Source organism: Ovis aries, chromosome 2 (assembly GCF_016772045.2).
Source record: "Ovis aries strain OAR_USU_Benz2616 breed Rambouillet chromosome 2, ARS-UI_Ramb_v3.0, whole genome shotgun sequence".
Classification (NCBI taxonomy): Eukaryota; Metazoa; Chordata; class Mammalia; order Artiodactyla; family Bovidae; genus Ovis; species Ovis aries.
Genome location: NC_056055.1, coordinates 220,298,768 through 220,312,271, shown reverse-complemented (window position 1 = coordinate 220,312,271; position 13,504 = coordinate 220,298,768). Strand labels below are relative to the sequence as shown.

General features: G+C 56.7%; 3 protein-coding genes across 12 annotated transcripts in view; 1 reads left to right on the top strand and 2 right to left on the bottom strand.

Annotated features, from left to right (window-relative positions):
• The window catches only part of PNKD (PNKD metallo-beta-lactamase domain containing), a 68,675-nt gene extending 65,521 nt beyond the window's left edge, over positions 1-3,154 (bottom strand). The window contains exons 1-3 of one of the 2 annotated variants that reach the window (XM_004004921.4): positions 3,068-3,154; positions 2,146-2,314; positions 355-729 (exon numbers count right to left, since the gene is read on the bottom strand). In XM_004004921.4, coding sequence (XP_004004970.1) covers positions 537-729; positions 2,146-2,314; positions 3,068-3,134 — 429 coding nt within the window. In that variant the 5' untranslated portion in view covers positions 3,135-3,154 and the 3' untranslated portion in view covers positions 355-536. Of the gene's footprint in view, positions 1-354; positions 730-2,145; positions 2,315-3,067 lie in introns of those variants that run through there. The other variant, XM_042244219.1, reaches the window with a different exon arrangement.
• A 378-nt stretch (positions 3,155-3,532) lies between these two features.
• Positions 3,533-8,430, top strand: AAMP (angio associated migratory cell protein). 2 transcript variants are annotated; one of them, XM_027965170.2, is made up of 11 exons: positions 3,533-3,704; positions 4,176-4,328; positions 4,977-5,096; positions 5,610-5,749; positions 6,004-6,148; positions 6,428-6,511; positions 6,612-6,727; positions 6,885-6,988; positions 7,114-7,204; positions 7,360-7,514; positions 7,936-8,430. In XM_027965170.2, the coding sequence occupies exons 1-11, from the start codon at positions 3,584-3,586 to the stop codon at positions 8,009-8,011; spliced, it is 1,305 nt and encodes a 434-aa protein (XP_027820971.1). In that variant the 5' UTR covers positions 3,533-3,583; the 3' UTR covers positions 8,012-8,430. The 2 variants fall into 2 exon arrangements, with proteins under 2 accessions (XP_027820971.1, XP_027820970.1); XM_027965169.2 differs by having other exon boundaries at positions 4,173-4,328.
• Positions 8,431-8,724: 294 nt separating this feature from the next.
• On the bottom strand, positions 8,725-11,939 carry GPBAR1 (G protein-coupled bile acid receptor 1). 8 transcript variants are annotated; one of them, XM_027965173.3, is made up of 4 exons: positions 11,748-11,939; positions 11,506-11,562; positions 10,789-10,949; positions 8,725-9,907 (listed from the first exon to the last, which is right to left on the bottom strand). In XM_027965173.3, the coding sequence occupies exon 4, from the start codon at positions 9,860-9,862 to the stop codon at positions 8,873-8,875; it is 990 nt and encodes a 329-aa protein (XP_027820974.1). In that variant the 5' UTR covers positions 9,863-9,907; positions 10,789-10,949; positions 11,506-11,562; positions 11,748-11,939; the 3' UTR covers positions 8,725-8,872. The 8 variants fall into 8 exon arrangements, with proteins under 8 accessions (XP_027820974.1, XP_042100158.1, XP_042100159.1 ...); XM_042244224.2 differs by having other exon boundaries at positions 10,828-10,949; XM_042244225.2 differs by having other exon boundaries at positions 10,858-10,949.
• Positions 11,940-13,504: the final 1,565 nt, after the last annotated feature.

Here is a 13,504-nt window from a genome sequence, read left to right as displayed (position 1 = left end):
CCTTAGAAATCACTAGTTCAATCCCTCTTACAAACAAGGAAACTGAGGCCCAGAGAGGGTGAGTCATTTGGACTCGGCTGAGAAGAATAAGTGTTTTTTAAAAACTCCACACCCTGAACACCCTCTTTGATTCTCTTTATTATTTGTTTAGGCTGAGTGGAACCCCACCCTCCTGGCCAGCAGCTCTGAGGGCTCACTCCCTGGGGCCTGAGCCTAGGCTTGTACTTAAGTCTCTGTGGTTTCCCCAACTATTCAGCCTAGAACACTGAGGCTTCTGTGAGAGGGAGTACACAGGAGTAACCAACCCCACCCTGTGCCCCTCCCATCCCAGGGGACTCACAAACCCAGTCCTGGTTCCTTTCCACTCAGACACTCGGTGACTTTATTTGCCTTTGGCTGGCTTTTCAGGAGGAATGGGGCTGGCAGGAGCCTAGGCTTCGTGCGCCCTCTGGTGGGCCTCAGAGGCAAGGATCAGAAAGGACTGGACAGTCTGGAGGCCACAGTCAGTAGAGTTTAGGGGAGGGCTGTAGTGCTCCTCAGGACTGCACCCCCGACCCAGCTTCAGGAGATGGGGCATGACGGGAGGAGGCCCTGAACCTCTGGCTCTCATACTCGCCCGTGTTGGAAGCCCGCATGTTCTGCCGAGCCTTCATCTGCTTCAAACGGTCCTTGTCCACTTCCCGCTTGGTGAGGATGAAGAGGAGGATACCACAGGGGAAGCCGATGGCCCTAGGGGTGGGGAGATGTGCATGGGATTTGGGGAGGGGCCGAGCCTCAGCCAGAGGAGCTGGGCAGAACCTCATTCCAGCTTCATCAACTGCACCAACACTGTAATACTCCTCGCATCTATTCAGCTTCAGTGCTGGCTGCTGGAAGGCACCGCATGAATCGGATCCTGCCACTGCCCCGCTCAGAACTCCGCAACAGTTCTCCATCACTTCCTGGCCAAGTTCAAACTCCCAGGCACGGCACAAAAGGCCTTGTGGTTGGGTCTTTGCCCACCTGTCACTCCTTTTCCCTTTAGTCTGACACTCCCTAGCATGAACCCTGCCAGCCTGCCGTAACAACTGTGCAGGGTTCTCCAGAAAGCCCAACCTCTTTCCCTCTCCAAGTCCTGGCAAAAATTCCCTCTGCCTAAACCGCCCCACACCCCATCCCTGACTCTCCTTAACCTGAGCAACTGCTATGTGGGAGGCACTTCAGCATGGAGAAAGGGCGTGGAGTTATAAGACCTGGTGAAAACCCAGCTCTGAGCCTCAGTTCCCTCCTCTGTAAAATAGGGATGTCCTATTTATCTCAGAAAGACTAAAACAATACACAGTAAAGGACTGGCACACCTCGGGTGCTGGAAAAAAATATTAATTTCTCCCTGCTTTTAATATTGCTCAAGCCTGGCATGCTCCAGTCCATGGGGTCGCAAAGAGTCAGACATGACCGAGCAACTGAACAACAGTATTAAGATCAGAATCAAATCCAAATAACAATACACTGAACATCTTACTTAAAGGTGCTGCTGCTAACTCGCTTCAGTCGTGTCCGACTCTGTGCGACCCCATAGATGGCAGCCCACCAGGCTCCTCCCTCTCTGGGATTCTCCAGGCAAGAACACTGGAGTGGGTTGCCATTTCCTTCTCCAATGCATAAAAGTGAAAAGTGAAAGTGAAGTCGCTCAGTCGTGTCCGACTCCTAGTAACCCCATGGACTGCAGCCTACCAGGCTCCTCCATTCATGGGATTTGCCAGGCAAAAGTACTGGAGTGTGTTGCCATTGCATTCTCTGACTTATAGGTGCTACTACTGTGTAACTAACATAATCTTGCATGATCTCAATTAAAACCTCAACTGGGTCCTGCCCCAAGCTCCCAAAAGAGAGGATGAGGCCATAGACCCAAATCTGAATCAGATTAGCTCAGCTCAGTGCACAGAAAACCCACTCTCTCTCCAGTTTCACAGACTTTGTCACCTCCCTCCCCTGCTCCAGTCCTCTGAGATTCCAGTCCTCACACCCAGCCATTCTGTCCTGGCAACCCTGGATTCAGTTCATCACCTGAAACTTGGAGAAGTTTCTGGGTCCCCCCCCCCCCCCGCCGCCCCCCGCCCCTGGTGCCACTCCCCATTGGTGGGCAAAGAGTTAGTTAAAACTTACCAGGCTAGTCCCACAGCTTTCATGGGGTTCTTGCCCCTCTTTCTGGGGATGTATTCCAGCTCAGGGGAGAGGGGCTCAGGCTCCTCCTTGCACTCTGGGGAGCTGTGGCTTTGCAGTGCCCGGCTCCTGTTCTGGGAAGCCTTGTTAGCAGTGGCTCCTGAGAGAATCCCTGTGAATGGAGGCAAGGAAGGTCAGTTAAGAGAAGAGGAGAAGAAAGCCTAGGGAGGACTGGTTGAGATCTGAGGAAGGGGAGTGACTGCAATTTGGAGTAACAGGTGCCTGAGAGAGTCCAGAGGGAAATGGGAAAATCGCCATCGAGGTGGCACCTTTGAAAGCCGCTTCCACGTCACTGCAGGCTCATCACCCTAGTGCCGGGAGAGCGAGCTTCGCTGTTCTTCATCTCCTCAGACCTCAGGATGTGAAGGGACTGCAGTGGGGCTCGCGTGAGACGTGTGAAAGAAAATCCGAGAAATGGTTTGCAAACTGCAGAATGTTAGCACTGGAGGGGGAGCTTAAAGGTAGTCTACTCCATCCCCTCATTTTATAGAAGAGGAAACTGAAGCCCCAAGAGACGAACCGCTTCGCCCAAGGTCAAACTGCTAATTATCCGGGGCTAGAACCCAAGCCTCCAGAAGCCCAGGGCCCTTTTCCTCTGCACTGCGGTGAGTGTGAAACACCTGGAGCGCGGGGGTCTAAAAGGCTTCCTTGAGGCTCCCTTTCCGTGCAAGACCCCAGAGGTGTCGTAGGCTGAGGGATGGACTGGTTGACTTTTAAAGAGCACCTTTTAGCCCCCAGACTCTAAAATCCTGCAGAGGGATGCGGGCAACAATCGACAGCCCTGAACTCCTGCTACAGCTTAGCGGGATGTGAAAAAAAAGGGTATCCCCTCCAGTCCCGCCCTCCCCGGGGTCCCTCTCCTTACCCCGGAGAACGCGGGCATTTCTCGCCCCTCGGCCCTTCAGCGCCGTAGCAGCTACCACCGCCGCCATGTTCAGATCCCACCCCCCCTTCACCGCAGTCCCCGCTGGGAATTGTAGTTTGCGTAAGGGGCCTCCCCCGCTGTATCCGTCCGGCCTACAGATCAGAAACTACAACTCCCAGAAGCCCAAGCAGCGTACCCAAGAGAACTACTCTTCCCAGGAGAGCCCGGAAGCGCGCACACTCGCTTGTTTCCCTCCTGTTGGGGGCGGAGTCAGGTCGGGCAGAGTTTGGGTTCTCCTCTCCACGCCTCGGCCTCGTCTCCCGCTTCTGCCCTGTGATTGGTGACTCAGCCGGTCCACCCCTTTCGCTATTGGTCAAGAGGCCGTCGCTCTCCCTGCCGGGGAGTCGCCTACGCCTACTTCCTCCCGGGAGGAGGGGCCCGAGTTCCGCGTCGTCGCGCAGAGCTGACTCTGGGAGGCGTTTGGGCCCAGAGAAGTGGGTCCGCCGCTTGCGCCGCATGGAGTCCGAATCGGAGAGCGGGGCCGCTGCTGACACCCCCCCGTTGGAGACTCTAAGCTTCCATGGTGACGAAGAGATTATCGAGGTGGTAGAACTGGACCCTGGTCCTCCGGACCCGGGTAAGAGCTGCGGATCCTCAGGCCATGGGACAAGAGGCTCTTACCCCTGGCTTTTGACCCCGGCTTTTCCCCCCTCTGCTCCCCACCCCACCCCACCTATCATTCCTACTTACCTCCTTCGCCCTTCCCCTCTCCCCCAGCCCCACACTTAGTTCTCAGGCCTGGCCCGGGGTGGGGGTTCCCCTGACGCCTCCCCTGGCCCTTCCCCTCACACACCCCCTTCCCATCATTCCTTCGGTCCTCCCTTCCCACACGGTCTCTGGCCAACCCCAGATCCTCAGAGCTCTCCGGTCCTTCGTTCCGCACGCCCCCTCCTCCCTGCCGCCTCTCACCCCCTCCCCGCTTCACCCCTCCTGTCTGACCTCACCTTGCCCTCTCGCCACATGACCACCCCAGCCTCGGGCCTCCCCACACTTGCCATCCCTCTTCCCGCCTGCCGCACACCGTCTGTTAACCCTCTCCCCAAAGCAGACGATCTGGTCCAGGAGATGGAAGATGTGGACTTCGAGGAAGAGGAAGAAGAAGAGGGCAATGAGGAGGGCTGGGTCCTGGAACCCCAGGAAGGGGTGGTCGGCAGCATGGAGGGCCCCGACGACAGCGAGGTCACTTTTGCATTGCATTCTGGTAGGTCCCTGGGGAGAGCTGTCCTAAGATCAGTCCAGGTGGACATTAGAACATCATCCGCTGTGTAGCGGTGGGAAAATGTTGCCTTTGTGGTGGAGGAGCTGTTGGCTCCTGGAGTCGGTTGAGACACACTTGGGTTCAAATCCTGTCTCTGCTATTTGGTTGTTTATGATCTTTATTGACGTCTCTAGGCTTTAGTTTCCTTTTAAAAAGTTGTCATTGATAAAAGTTCCTTTACTCTGAATTAGGGATAATAGTACCTTATGGATAAACCTCTTAAATATTAACTTTTGATAAGGAACCAGTAACACAGGCTTTCCTCACTCAGCCCCCAACCTGGTGGCATCCCACTCTGAGAACTGTAAGCCCTACACACGTCCCCTCCTCTTGTCCACCACAGAAGTGTGGGGTGAAGGGAAGAGCGCAGGAGGGTGATGTGTCCTGGGGAGGGACTTAGAATTTGGCAAGCTTGGGGAGGACTTCAACAACTGAATGCTTGAAACTTAGAAGAGCTTGGATGCACTCTTCTTTTCTAGGAAGAAAGACATGTTGCTTTAGGTGGAACGGGGTGGGCTCCCCAAAGGTCCTGAAGGACGGGACCTAGGTGGGATCCCCACTTCCTTACTCTTGGAATATCTCTTGGGACAGCATCAGTGTTCTGTGTGAGCCTGGACCCCAAGACCAACACCTTGGCAGTGACAGGAGGCGAAGACGACAAAGCCTTTGTGTGGAGGCTCAGCGATGGGGAACTGCTCTTTGAGTGTGCAGGTGAGGGGGCTCGATGAAGTCCTGCCTCTTTGGAGGTCTTAGGGGGCTGGCCTGCAGTGGTTGTACATCCAACAGCCATTTATTGACCTCTGTTTTGCCAGCTCTATGCTTATCCCAAGAGCCCCAAAGAATAGCCTAGTCTTTTGTGGGCGTGGGGGAGGGAGACGCTGATTGGCCAAGGGAGTCAGGGAAAGAGTTGGAGGAGGCGGCACTAGTGACGGAGAATGGGGGTGGGAAGGAGGCTGTGGATATTTCAGGCAGAGGTGTGATGTGGACAGAATGGGGAAGACATAAGTCTGGGCTACACACGGTCAAGTGGGGGCCCAGCAGTGTCTTGCCTGGGGAGAGCTGGGGGTGTTGGCCTCTGCAGCAGCTCTGAGTTTGGTTACCTGTTCTGTGGGGACTCATCCTGTTTTTCCAAGCTGGTACTTTCTGGGGGCTGGACACCTGGGTCCTGTATCCCCAGCACCAGGTACCCCGACATTCTCTTCTCTTTCTGCTCACTCTCTGCAGGCCATAAAGACTCCGTGACTTGTGCTGGTTTCAGCCATGACTCTACCCTAGTGGCCACAGGAGACATGAGTGGTCTCTTAAAAGTGTGGCAGGTGGACACAAAGGAGGAGGTCTGGTCGTTTGAAGCAGGAGATCTAGAGGTGAGACTGTCACAGTAGGATTCAACTCTGAGGGCCGAGTGGAGTGGGGAGAGCTCAGGGGCCCATGCCACCTTGAACGGATCAAGCCAGCTCTGAGCCAGTGCTCTCCCAGAGGATAGCAGGAGTGTCTGGGCCCGTCACCTGGGATGTCCCCACTGACTCGGTAGCAGGGAGAGCTTGGTGGAGTTCCGGGGGCAGGCTTCTAGGCAAGATGGGGTAGGGGGTACCCCTGTTGAGCCTTTGTCTCTGCCCAGTGGATGGAGTGGCACCCTCGGGCACCTGTCCTCCTGGCGGGCACGGCTGATGGCAACACCTGGATGTGGAAGGTTCCGACTGGTGACTGCAAGACCTTCCAGGGCCCCAACTGCCCGGCCACCTGTGGCCGAGTCCTCCCTGATGGTGAGAGTGGCATTCCTGAGTGTGGACACGTGGGGTCTGGGTTCCATACCTTCCTGGCACCCTCCTGGGCCATGGTCAGCAAACTCCGAGGTCTGCTGTTGGGAGCAGGGACCTCCCAGGACCAGAGCAAACAGCTCCCCCTTTCTCACCCGGAACTGGGCCTTCCTTGGGGCACTGTCTGCTCCCTCGCTTCCTTGTCTGCCTCCCTCTTCTCTTGCCTGATGTGCTGATGTGTCTGTGCTGGTTGTCTACTCTTCACCTGCATCTCTGATCCTTTAGGGAAGCGTGCTGTAGTTGGTTATGAAGATGGCACCATCAGGATTTGGGACCTGAAGCAGGGAAACCCTATCCACGTACTAAAAGGTATCGGAGGTGGGGAAGGTGTTAACCTAGGCCTTTGTGGGGAAAGGGCCGAGACCTGGGTCAAGATGAAGCCTGACTTTTCCTCCCTGCTTCATCCTAGGGACCGAGGGTCACCAGGGCCCTCTGACCTGTGTCGCCACCAACCAGGATGGCAGCCTGATCCTCACTGGCTCTGTAGACTGCCAGGCCAAGCTGGTCAGTGCCACCACTGGCAAGGTGAGTGGGACCTGGAAGTCTGGCTGTGGGGCCCTCTGCTTTCTGCGTCTCCGTTTCTTCTTTTTTTTCACTCAGCCTCCTCACCCCAGTGGTTTTCTTCTCTTACTGGAGAATCACGTTTCCAGGCCCTCTTCTGATCCTGTCCTCTGGCTCATAGGTGGTGGGCGTTTTCAGACCCGAGACTGTGGCCTCCCAGCCGAACCTGGGAGAAGGGGAGGAGAGTGAGTCCAACTCTGTGGAGTCCTTGGGCTTCTGCAGTGTGTGAGTGTGAGCGCGGCCTCAGCCTGGGCACACGGGCTTGGGGGAGGGGGGTGGAGGGCCAGAGAGGACAGAGGCACCAAGTGCAGGTCCCCCCACGAGCCTTCGTGATGCTCTCTTCTGCCCAGGATGCCTCTGGCAGCTGTTGGCTACCTGGATGGGACCTTGGCCATCTATGACTTGTCCACACAGACCCTTAGGCACCAGTGTCAGCACCAGGTACAGGCTGTGGGGCAGCCCAGGTCCTCTGGGAGCATCTGCCCCAGACCTGGCTCCTGTCCAGTCCTCCCTATGGTCCATCATCCCTCCCTCCCTCCCTGAGAGTTGGGAGCAGATGCCCCTGATGTACCCCGCTTCTGTGTACCGTTCTGCAGTCGGGCATCGTGCAGCTGCTGTGGGAGGCAGGCACCGCCGTGGTTTACACTTGCAGCCTGGATGGCATTGTGCGCCTCTGGGATGCTCGGACTGGCCGCCTGCTCACTGACTACCGGGGCCACACAGCTGAGATCCTGGACTTTGCCCTTAGCAAGTAAGTGAATTTGGCAAGCGCTAGGGTCTCTGCGTATTTGAAAGGTGAGAGTAGCCTGTGGGGGCTCTTAAAGTGTGGGAGGGTTGCTAAAGGAAGCTGGGACCCAAGGCCTGGGCCTGCCTAGGCAGCTGTGCTGGGGGCCTGCAGGAGTCGTCCTCTGTTGATGGTGTGGTGTCTCATCTCACTCTTGGGCTCAGGGGCTGGGACTGCCTCCCCGATGCGGGCAGCTCTCCCCTGATCCCTAGGCTGATGGCTGGCTTCAGGAGTGTTCACCAGATGTGGGCTGGTCAGCCTAGCACCAGGCACTAGTGGTCTAGAGTTGGGGATACACTGGAAGAGCCCCCCAAAGTGCCCCTGGGTGGTGGGCTTAGGGTGGGCCTTAGGTTCTCCAGTCCTTTCCAACCGTGCTTTCTGTCCACAGAGATGCCTCCTTGGTGGTGACCACGTCAGGAGACCACAAAGCAAAAGTATTTTGTGTCCAGAGACCTGACCGCTAACAGCTGCAGCGTCTGCTTTGTGTCTGGTGTGGAGGGGGCGCAGGGAGACCCCCCACAGCAGAGGCGGTCGGGTAGGAGGGAAGAGGAGGGGAGGGGCCTTGGACTACTTTCCAACCCCTTCAAACTGACTTGCTCCCTCTCTGTCTCTTCCTTTTCTTAAGAAACCCACCCCTCGGGCCCCTCCTTCCACCCCCCTCCCCTCCCCCTTCCCCAGACCCGGCAGATACTTCAGAGGGAGGTTCAGACCTCTTTCTCTTTCACTTCCTTTGCTGGTGTGAGCCATGGGGGTGTGTGTTTGTATGTGGGGAGTAGGTCCTTGAAGTTCCCGTTCTTTCCCTTCCCAAGTCTCTGGGGGTGGAAAGGAGGAAGAGATGTTAGTTAACAGATTTTAAAAATGTAAATAAAATATACTTCCCAGAGACGTGTCTGTGTGGATTTTGTGGCTGGACTTGAGGAGGAACCAGTGAGGGGCATGTGAGGGTGTTGCTACCCTCCCCCTCTGCTGGATTTCAGGGTTCCTCAACTCACCGCCCTCACCTATAACTGCCTGCCTATCAGGAATCTCCCTGGATATATATCCTCTAGGTTCTTTCCCCAGCTGTTCACCTGTCCCTTCCTGGCTAAGACATGGAATCTCCCTGGATCCTCTAGGTTCTTTCCCCAGCTGTTCACCAGTCCCTCCCTGGCTGAGGCACAAAATGAGATAACCATCACCTGGGCCAAGGGAGCTTTATTCAGTCAGAATGGGGTCATACAGGGACACTCTCTGATCATGATCCAGATCCGTGGGGACATGTAGAGACGGGCTTGGCAGCCAAGATGGATGGATGCTTCTAACTGGAATGAGCAGAGGCCCTCCCTCTAGTTCAAGTCGAGGTCCACGCTGCTTTGGCTGCTGGTATGGTAGGCGGTGCTGGGGCCAGGACTGCCCTGGGGTCTGCCCCGCAGCATCCGGAGCCACCTCTGGGCGGCCACCCTCCAGGGGGCCGTGTAGCGCTGATCACCCAGCCCCATGGCCACAGGCACAGCCGCCGCACTGGCGCTGCCCAGTGAGATGAGGGACAGCAGAGTTCCAGGCCCCAGTGGTGGGCGCTGCTCAAAAGCCAGGACAGAGAGCAGCAGGGTGGCCACGTAGGGGCCCCAGCACAGCCCAAAGAGCAACGTGGCCCCGGCCTGCGCCCTGGCCTGCCGCCAGGTGAGGGCCCGGGCCAGAGCTGAGGGCGCCCCGCGGCACACGGCCCGCTCCAGCCGGCGGATGTCCTGCAGCTGGCGGTGCGCAGTGACCAGCACGCGGACCGAGAGGAGGGCGGCTGCACCCACAGCCGGCAGCAGGAGCCCATAGATTTCGAGGTAGAGGTAGGGGGCTGGGAAGACGGCCTGGGAGCTACAGTTGCCACCAGGCGCCCAGTGGTTCCAGCCCAGGGCAGGCAGGCTGGCAAAGAGCAAGGGGGCAGCCCAGGTGAGGAGTAGGGCCAGCCGCATGCTCCCACGGGGCCGCAGGGGCCGCAGCACGGCCATGTAGCGCTCCCCGTGCACCAGCAGGAGGTTGGCGAGCAGGGAGAGGAAGCAGAAGTTGGGAGCCAAGTAGAGGAAGAGGCAGGACCAGTAGCCCCGGCGGCTCTGGCTCCACAGGACGGGCAGTGCGGGCAGCGCCAGCCCGGTGAGCAGCCCTGCCAGCAGCAGGCTCAGGAAGAAGCAGCCAGCGGGCGGGCTGCGCAGGCGGCGGTCCCCGGCGATGCCCAGGGCCAGGAGCAGGTTGGCAGCGACGATGAGGCTTGCCAGGGCCAGGGAGAGCCCCAGGGCCCCTGCAGGAACGGGGCTGGGCACCTCCCTGGTGCTGTTGGGTGTCATCTTGGGCCTGGGGACGGGGGAGACCTGGAGCAGCAGCAGGCATGCCTGGACGGAAGATGGGGTGGCTGGAGTTAGGATGGGGCTGCGGATCACTGTCCTCTCTCGGCAAGTTGTTGTTTAGTCGCTAAGTCATGTCGGACTCTTTGTGACCCCAGAGACTGTAGGTCACCAGGCTTCTCTGTCAATGGGATTTCCCAGGCCAGAATACTGGAGTGGGTAGCTAGCCCCTTCTCGATTGAACTACTGAGCTATTTCCCAGCCAGGGACTGAACCCGCGTCTCCTGCATTGGCAGGCGGATTTCTTTACCTCTGAATCACCAGGGAAGCTATCCAGAGGTTGCAGACCAATGGACTGTGGACCATCTCCTGTTTGCTGATACACATTTTTCCTCCAATGAATTGCCAATTAAAATTTACATAAAAATTCATATTTTTGGTTAAAAAAAAATCAGGGCCTATGTAGTAGCAACCAGCTAGAGTTGTGCTGTCGTTGCTTTCAGAAAGCTCCCCACAGTCCCCACCCAGCCCTTTCACCCATTCTGTTACCTGCCTGACCCTCTCTGGGCAGCTGTGTTTGTCTCTGGTTAGATACACCCATCCCCACAGCATTTGGACCATCCCTGCCTCCACCAGATGAGGCCTCTAAATCAGCTAAAGGGATAGGATGGAATCTGGCTGGTGTGTAGTGGTCCTCTGGCCAGCCAACAGCTGACAGCCTCCTTTGGGCCATGGGCGGGCCCTGGACCAGGGGCTAGGGCTGGGGTTGGCGGGGGAGGGACGGTGGATATAAATGGAGAGTGGTCCGTGTCTTCAGATGCTTGCAGGCTGGTTGGCACCAGTGTCTTTTAAAAGGTGGTAGGTTACTAAGGATTGGAGGTGGGGGTGGGGGTGGGGTGGGGCAGAAGTCAGTCTGAGGCAGGGCTCACTGAGTTAGTAGCACCAAGGGGTTGCCCTGTCCCCAGCACCTCCCTTCCATCCGCCTTGTGGTTGGTTACACTTCAGTGAGCAGCCTCCGGGTAGGACTTCCAGCCCATAAACTTGACGTCCGCACCAGGCTAGCAGCTAGCAACGGGGCCTTTCCTGGGAACTGGAGGAGGGGAAGAGTTGCTGAGTGAGGAGGAGGGTTGGCAGTGAGTGTGGAGGGCAAGGGGGCTGAAGTGAGCCCAGAGATGGAGGGGGAGCCGCTGGGCAGGGCCTGGCCTCTCTGTGGCTCTGACCTTTCCCAGTCCTCCCATGCCCTGGCCCTGTCACCACATCATGGGGATGAGGGAGGGGGTGTCCTGCCTGGGCCCTGTGGGAAACTCCTGCTTCTGTCAACAGGGGAGCAGCTGCTGTTGCTAGGATCAAAGTCAACAAGGGAAGGATTCCTACCTGCCCCCTCCCCGGGGTCAGAGGGTCAAAGGGCCTCAAGGCCACCCTGAGCACAGGAGATGCTATCCCTTCTATTCCCAGCTCCCCCAGTTCCCCCAGGCCGTTGCACCCCTTTACCCTCAGCCTGGTTCCTCTTTCTCAGTGTCCCCCAGTGCCCTCTGCTGGGAACATCTTTCCCTTCCAGCTGCCCTCTGGTTTCTGTTCCCCTTCATCCCTGCACTGTTAACTTGTTCAAACCCCGGAAGATCTCAGGGACCTGAGACACTTCAAACCTGGACTCTGGAGTCGCGGGCTGGAGCTCTTCGCTGGGAGTGAGTCTCCCACCCCACCTACACCAGAGTAGCGAGAAAGGCAGGGTCAGCCCTGGGGGTGGGGGGACTTCTCAGCAGTTACAACCTGAAGGCTCCGGTGGCTTGGGGTGGGTGCAAGGCCTCTTCAGGCCCTGAGGCTGAGGTCTCCAGGTGTGGCCCGGGGGCCGGGTGGGGGCTAGGGTTAGGGTTAAGTAGCTACTCACATGACTGTAGGTGACAAGTGTGGCTTGCCCAGCCTGAGCTCCCCTCCGAGTGTCAGAGAGTTGTCCCAGCCAGCGCTGCACGGCTTCTGGTGACGTCTGGTGTCCTGACCTTTGAGGTCATGGTACCTCCACTGTGTGGAGACAGCAGGGCCCCCAGCTCTCTGCTGCCCTGGCTCTGCCTTCGCCTGGGATGGAGCTGAGGCTGGTGGGACCCAGCCTGGCCCCGCCTCTGGGGGTGGGGCCTGACACACCCTGAGCTGCTGTGCTGGGAAGGCTTCCTCCCCTTTCCCCCAGGCCCCCTCCACGTCCTCCTCCCATACGAGTGGCCAGTGGCCCTGTCTCCAGCCACTGGACATAGCTTGCCACCAAGGAGGCAGCTTGGAACTCTCTGGCCTGCTACTGAGAAATGCATTCCAGTTAGTGAACAATGATTTAGTCCATCCTCCCCACCTCCCGGCTGATATATTTACATTTTATAAATATATCAGTGGCCAGCCAGCTGATAGCGCATCCAGCTCTGTAATTCTGCCACTTTGCTGAGTACAGTCTGATGGTGGCAGTGGTGGGGGCCTTTGAAACACGAGAATCCTCGCTATCTCCCATTCCTATCACCTGATGGGAACTTTCAGCTTATAAAGCCAGCCTTGCCTTCTAGAATCTAGGGTCATTCTACACTTTTCTCAATTACTTTGTAAGTCACATTTTGGGCTCAGAGGCACAAATGGCTCTTGGGCAAGCTATCTCTGGGCCTCTATTTTCTCACCTGTAAATGGGAACAAGGCAAACCATCAGTCAGTGTTGCCAGGAGTCTTATGGGATAATATATGTAACTGCATACACCCTACTGCCAGACACCTAACAGGGGGAGGGGTCTCAACAAATGACATCCTTCTTCTCTCCTCCATGAAGACTAAGAAACAGCCAGTGCTTGAATCAGAAGGCCTGGGTTTAAATCTCAGAATCTTACTTGGATCCTATTTTACTAGCTGTGTAAACTTGAACAAATTATTAAATTCTCTTACCTCAGTTTCCTCATCTGTAAAATGGGGGCTCATACCATTTTCATCTATTGTGAGACTAAATGAGAAAATGTGGGGAGACTTCCCTGGAGGTCCAGGGGTTAAGACTCCACCCTTCAACTACAGGGGCACAGATTCAATCCTTAGTTGGGGTATATCCCACATGCCACGTTGTGTGGCCAAAAAAAAGTGTAATAAGGACTTGGGTCAGTGGTTGGCACAGAAGCAGTCAATGAGAGGAACTTCTGGCCTTCTCTGCACGTCCCCTCTGAGAATTCCATTGAAATAAGCGGATGAAGAGCTTGTGAATAGCAAGAGGGTAATGACACTTTCACTCCACAAGGAAACACAGGAAGCTGAGTGAGAGGAAGGGCAAGTTCAAGGCCAGGAAGCCCTGATTTCCACCTTGTGTCAAGTGTAACTTTGGGGAGAGGGAGAGAAGCAGTTACATTTTCTTGAGACCTGAAATAAGAGGAAACAGGCTAAATCTCCAGCAAAAAAGCTGGAGGTTAGACATTAGGAAGAGCTTTCTTGTTTAAGAGCACACGAAGATGGAGCAAGGGGTCCTCTGCCCTCTCCCAAGAAGACCTGGGCCTGAAGGGCTGGAGGCCTGAGAGGTCTGGCTCTGCCAGTCAGGGGTCCTGGAGAGAAGGGTCTCTGGACAAAAAGTGGGAGAAGCATCCAGTCTCAGGCCTGTCCTCAAGGGAGCTGGGGGCTAGGAGGACACAGCGTTCCAGG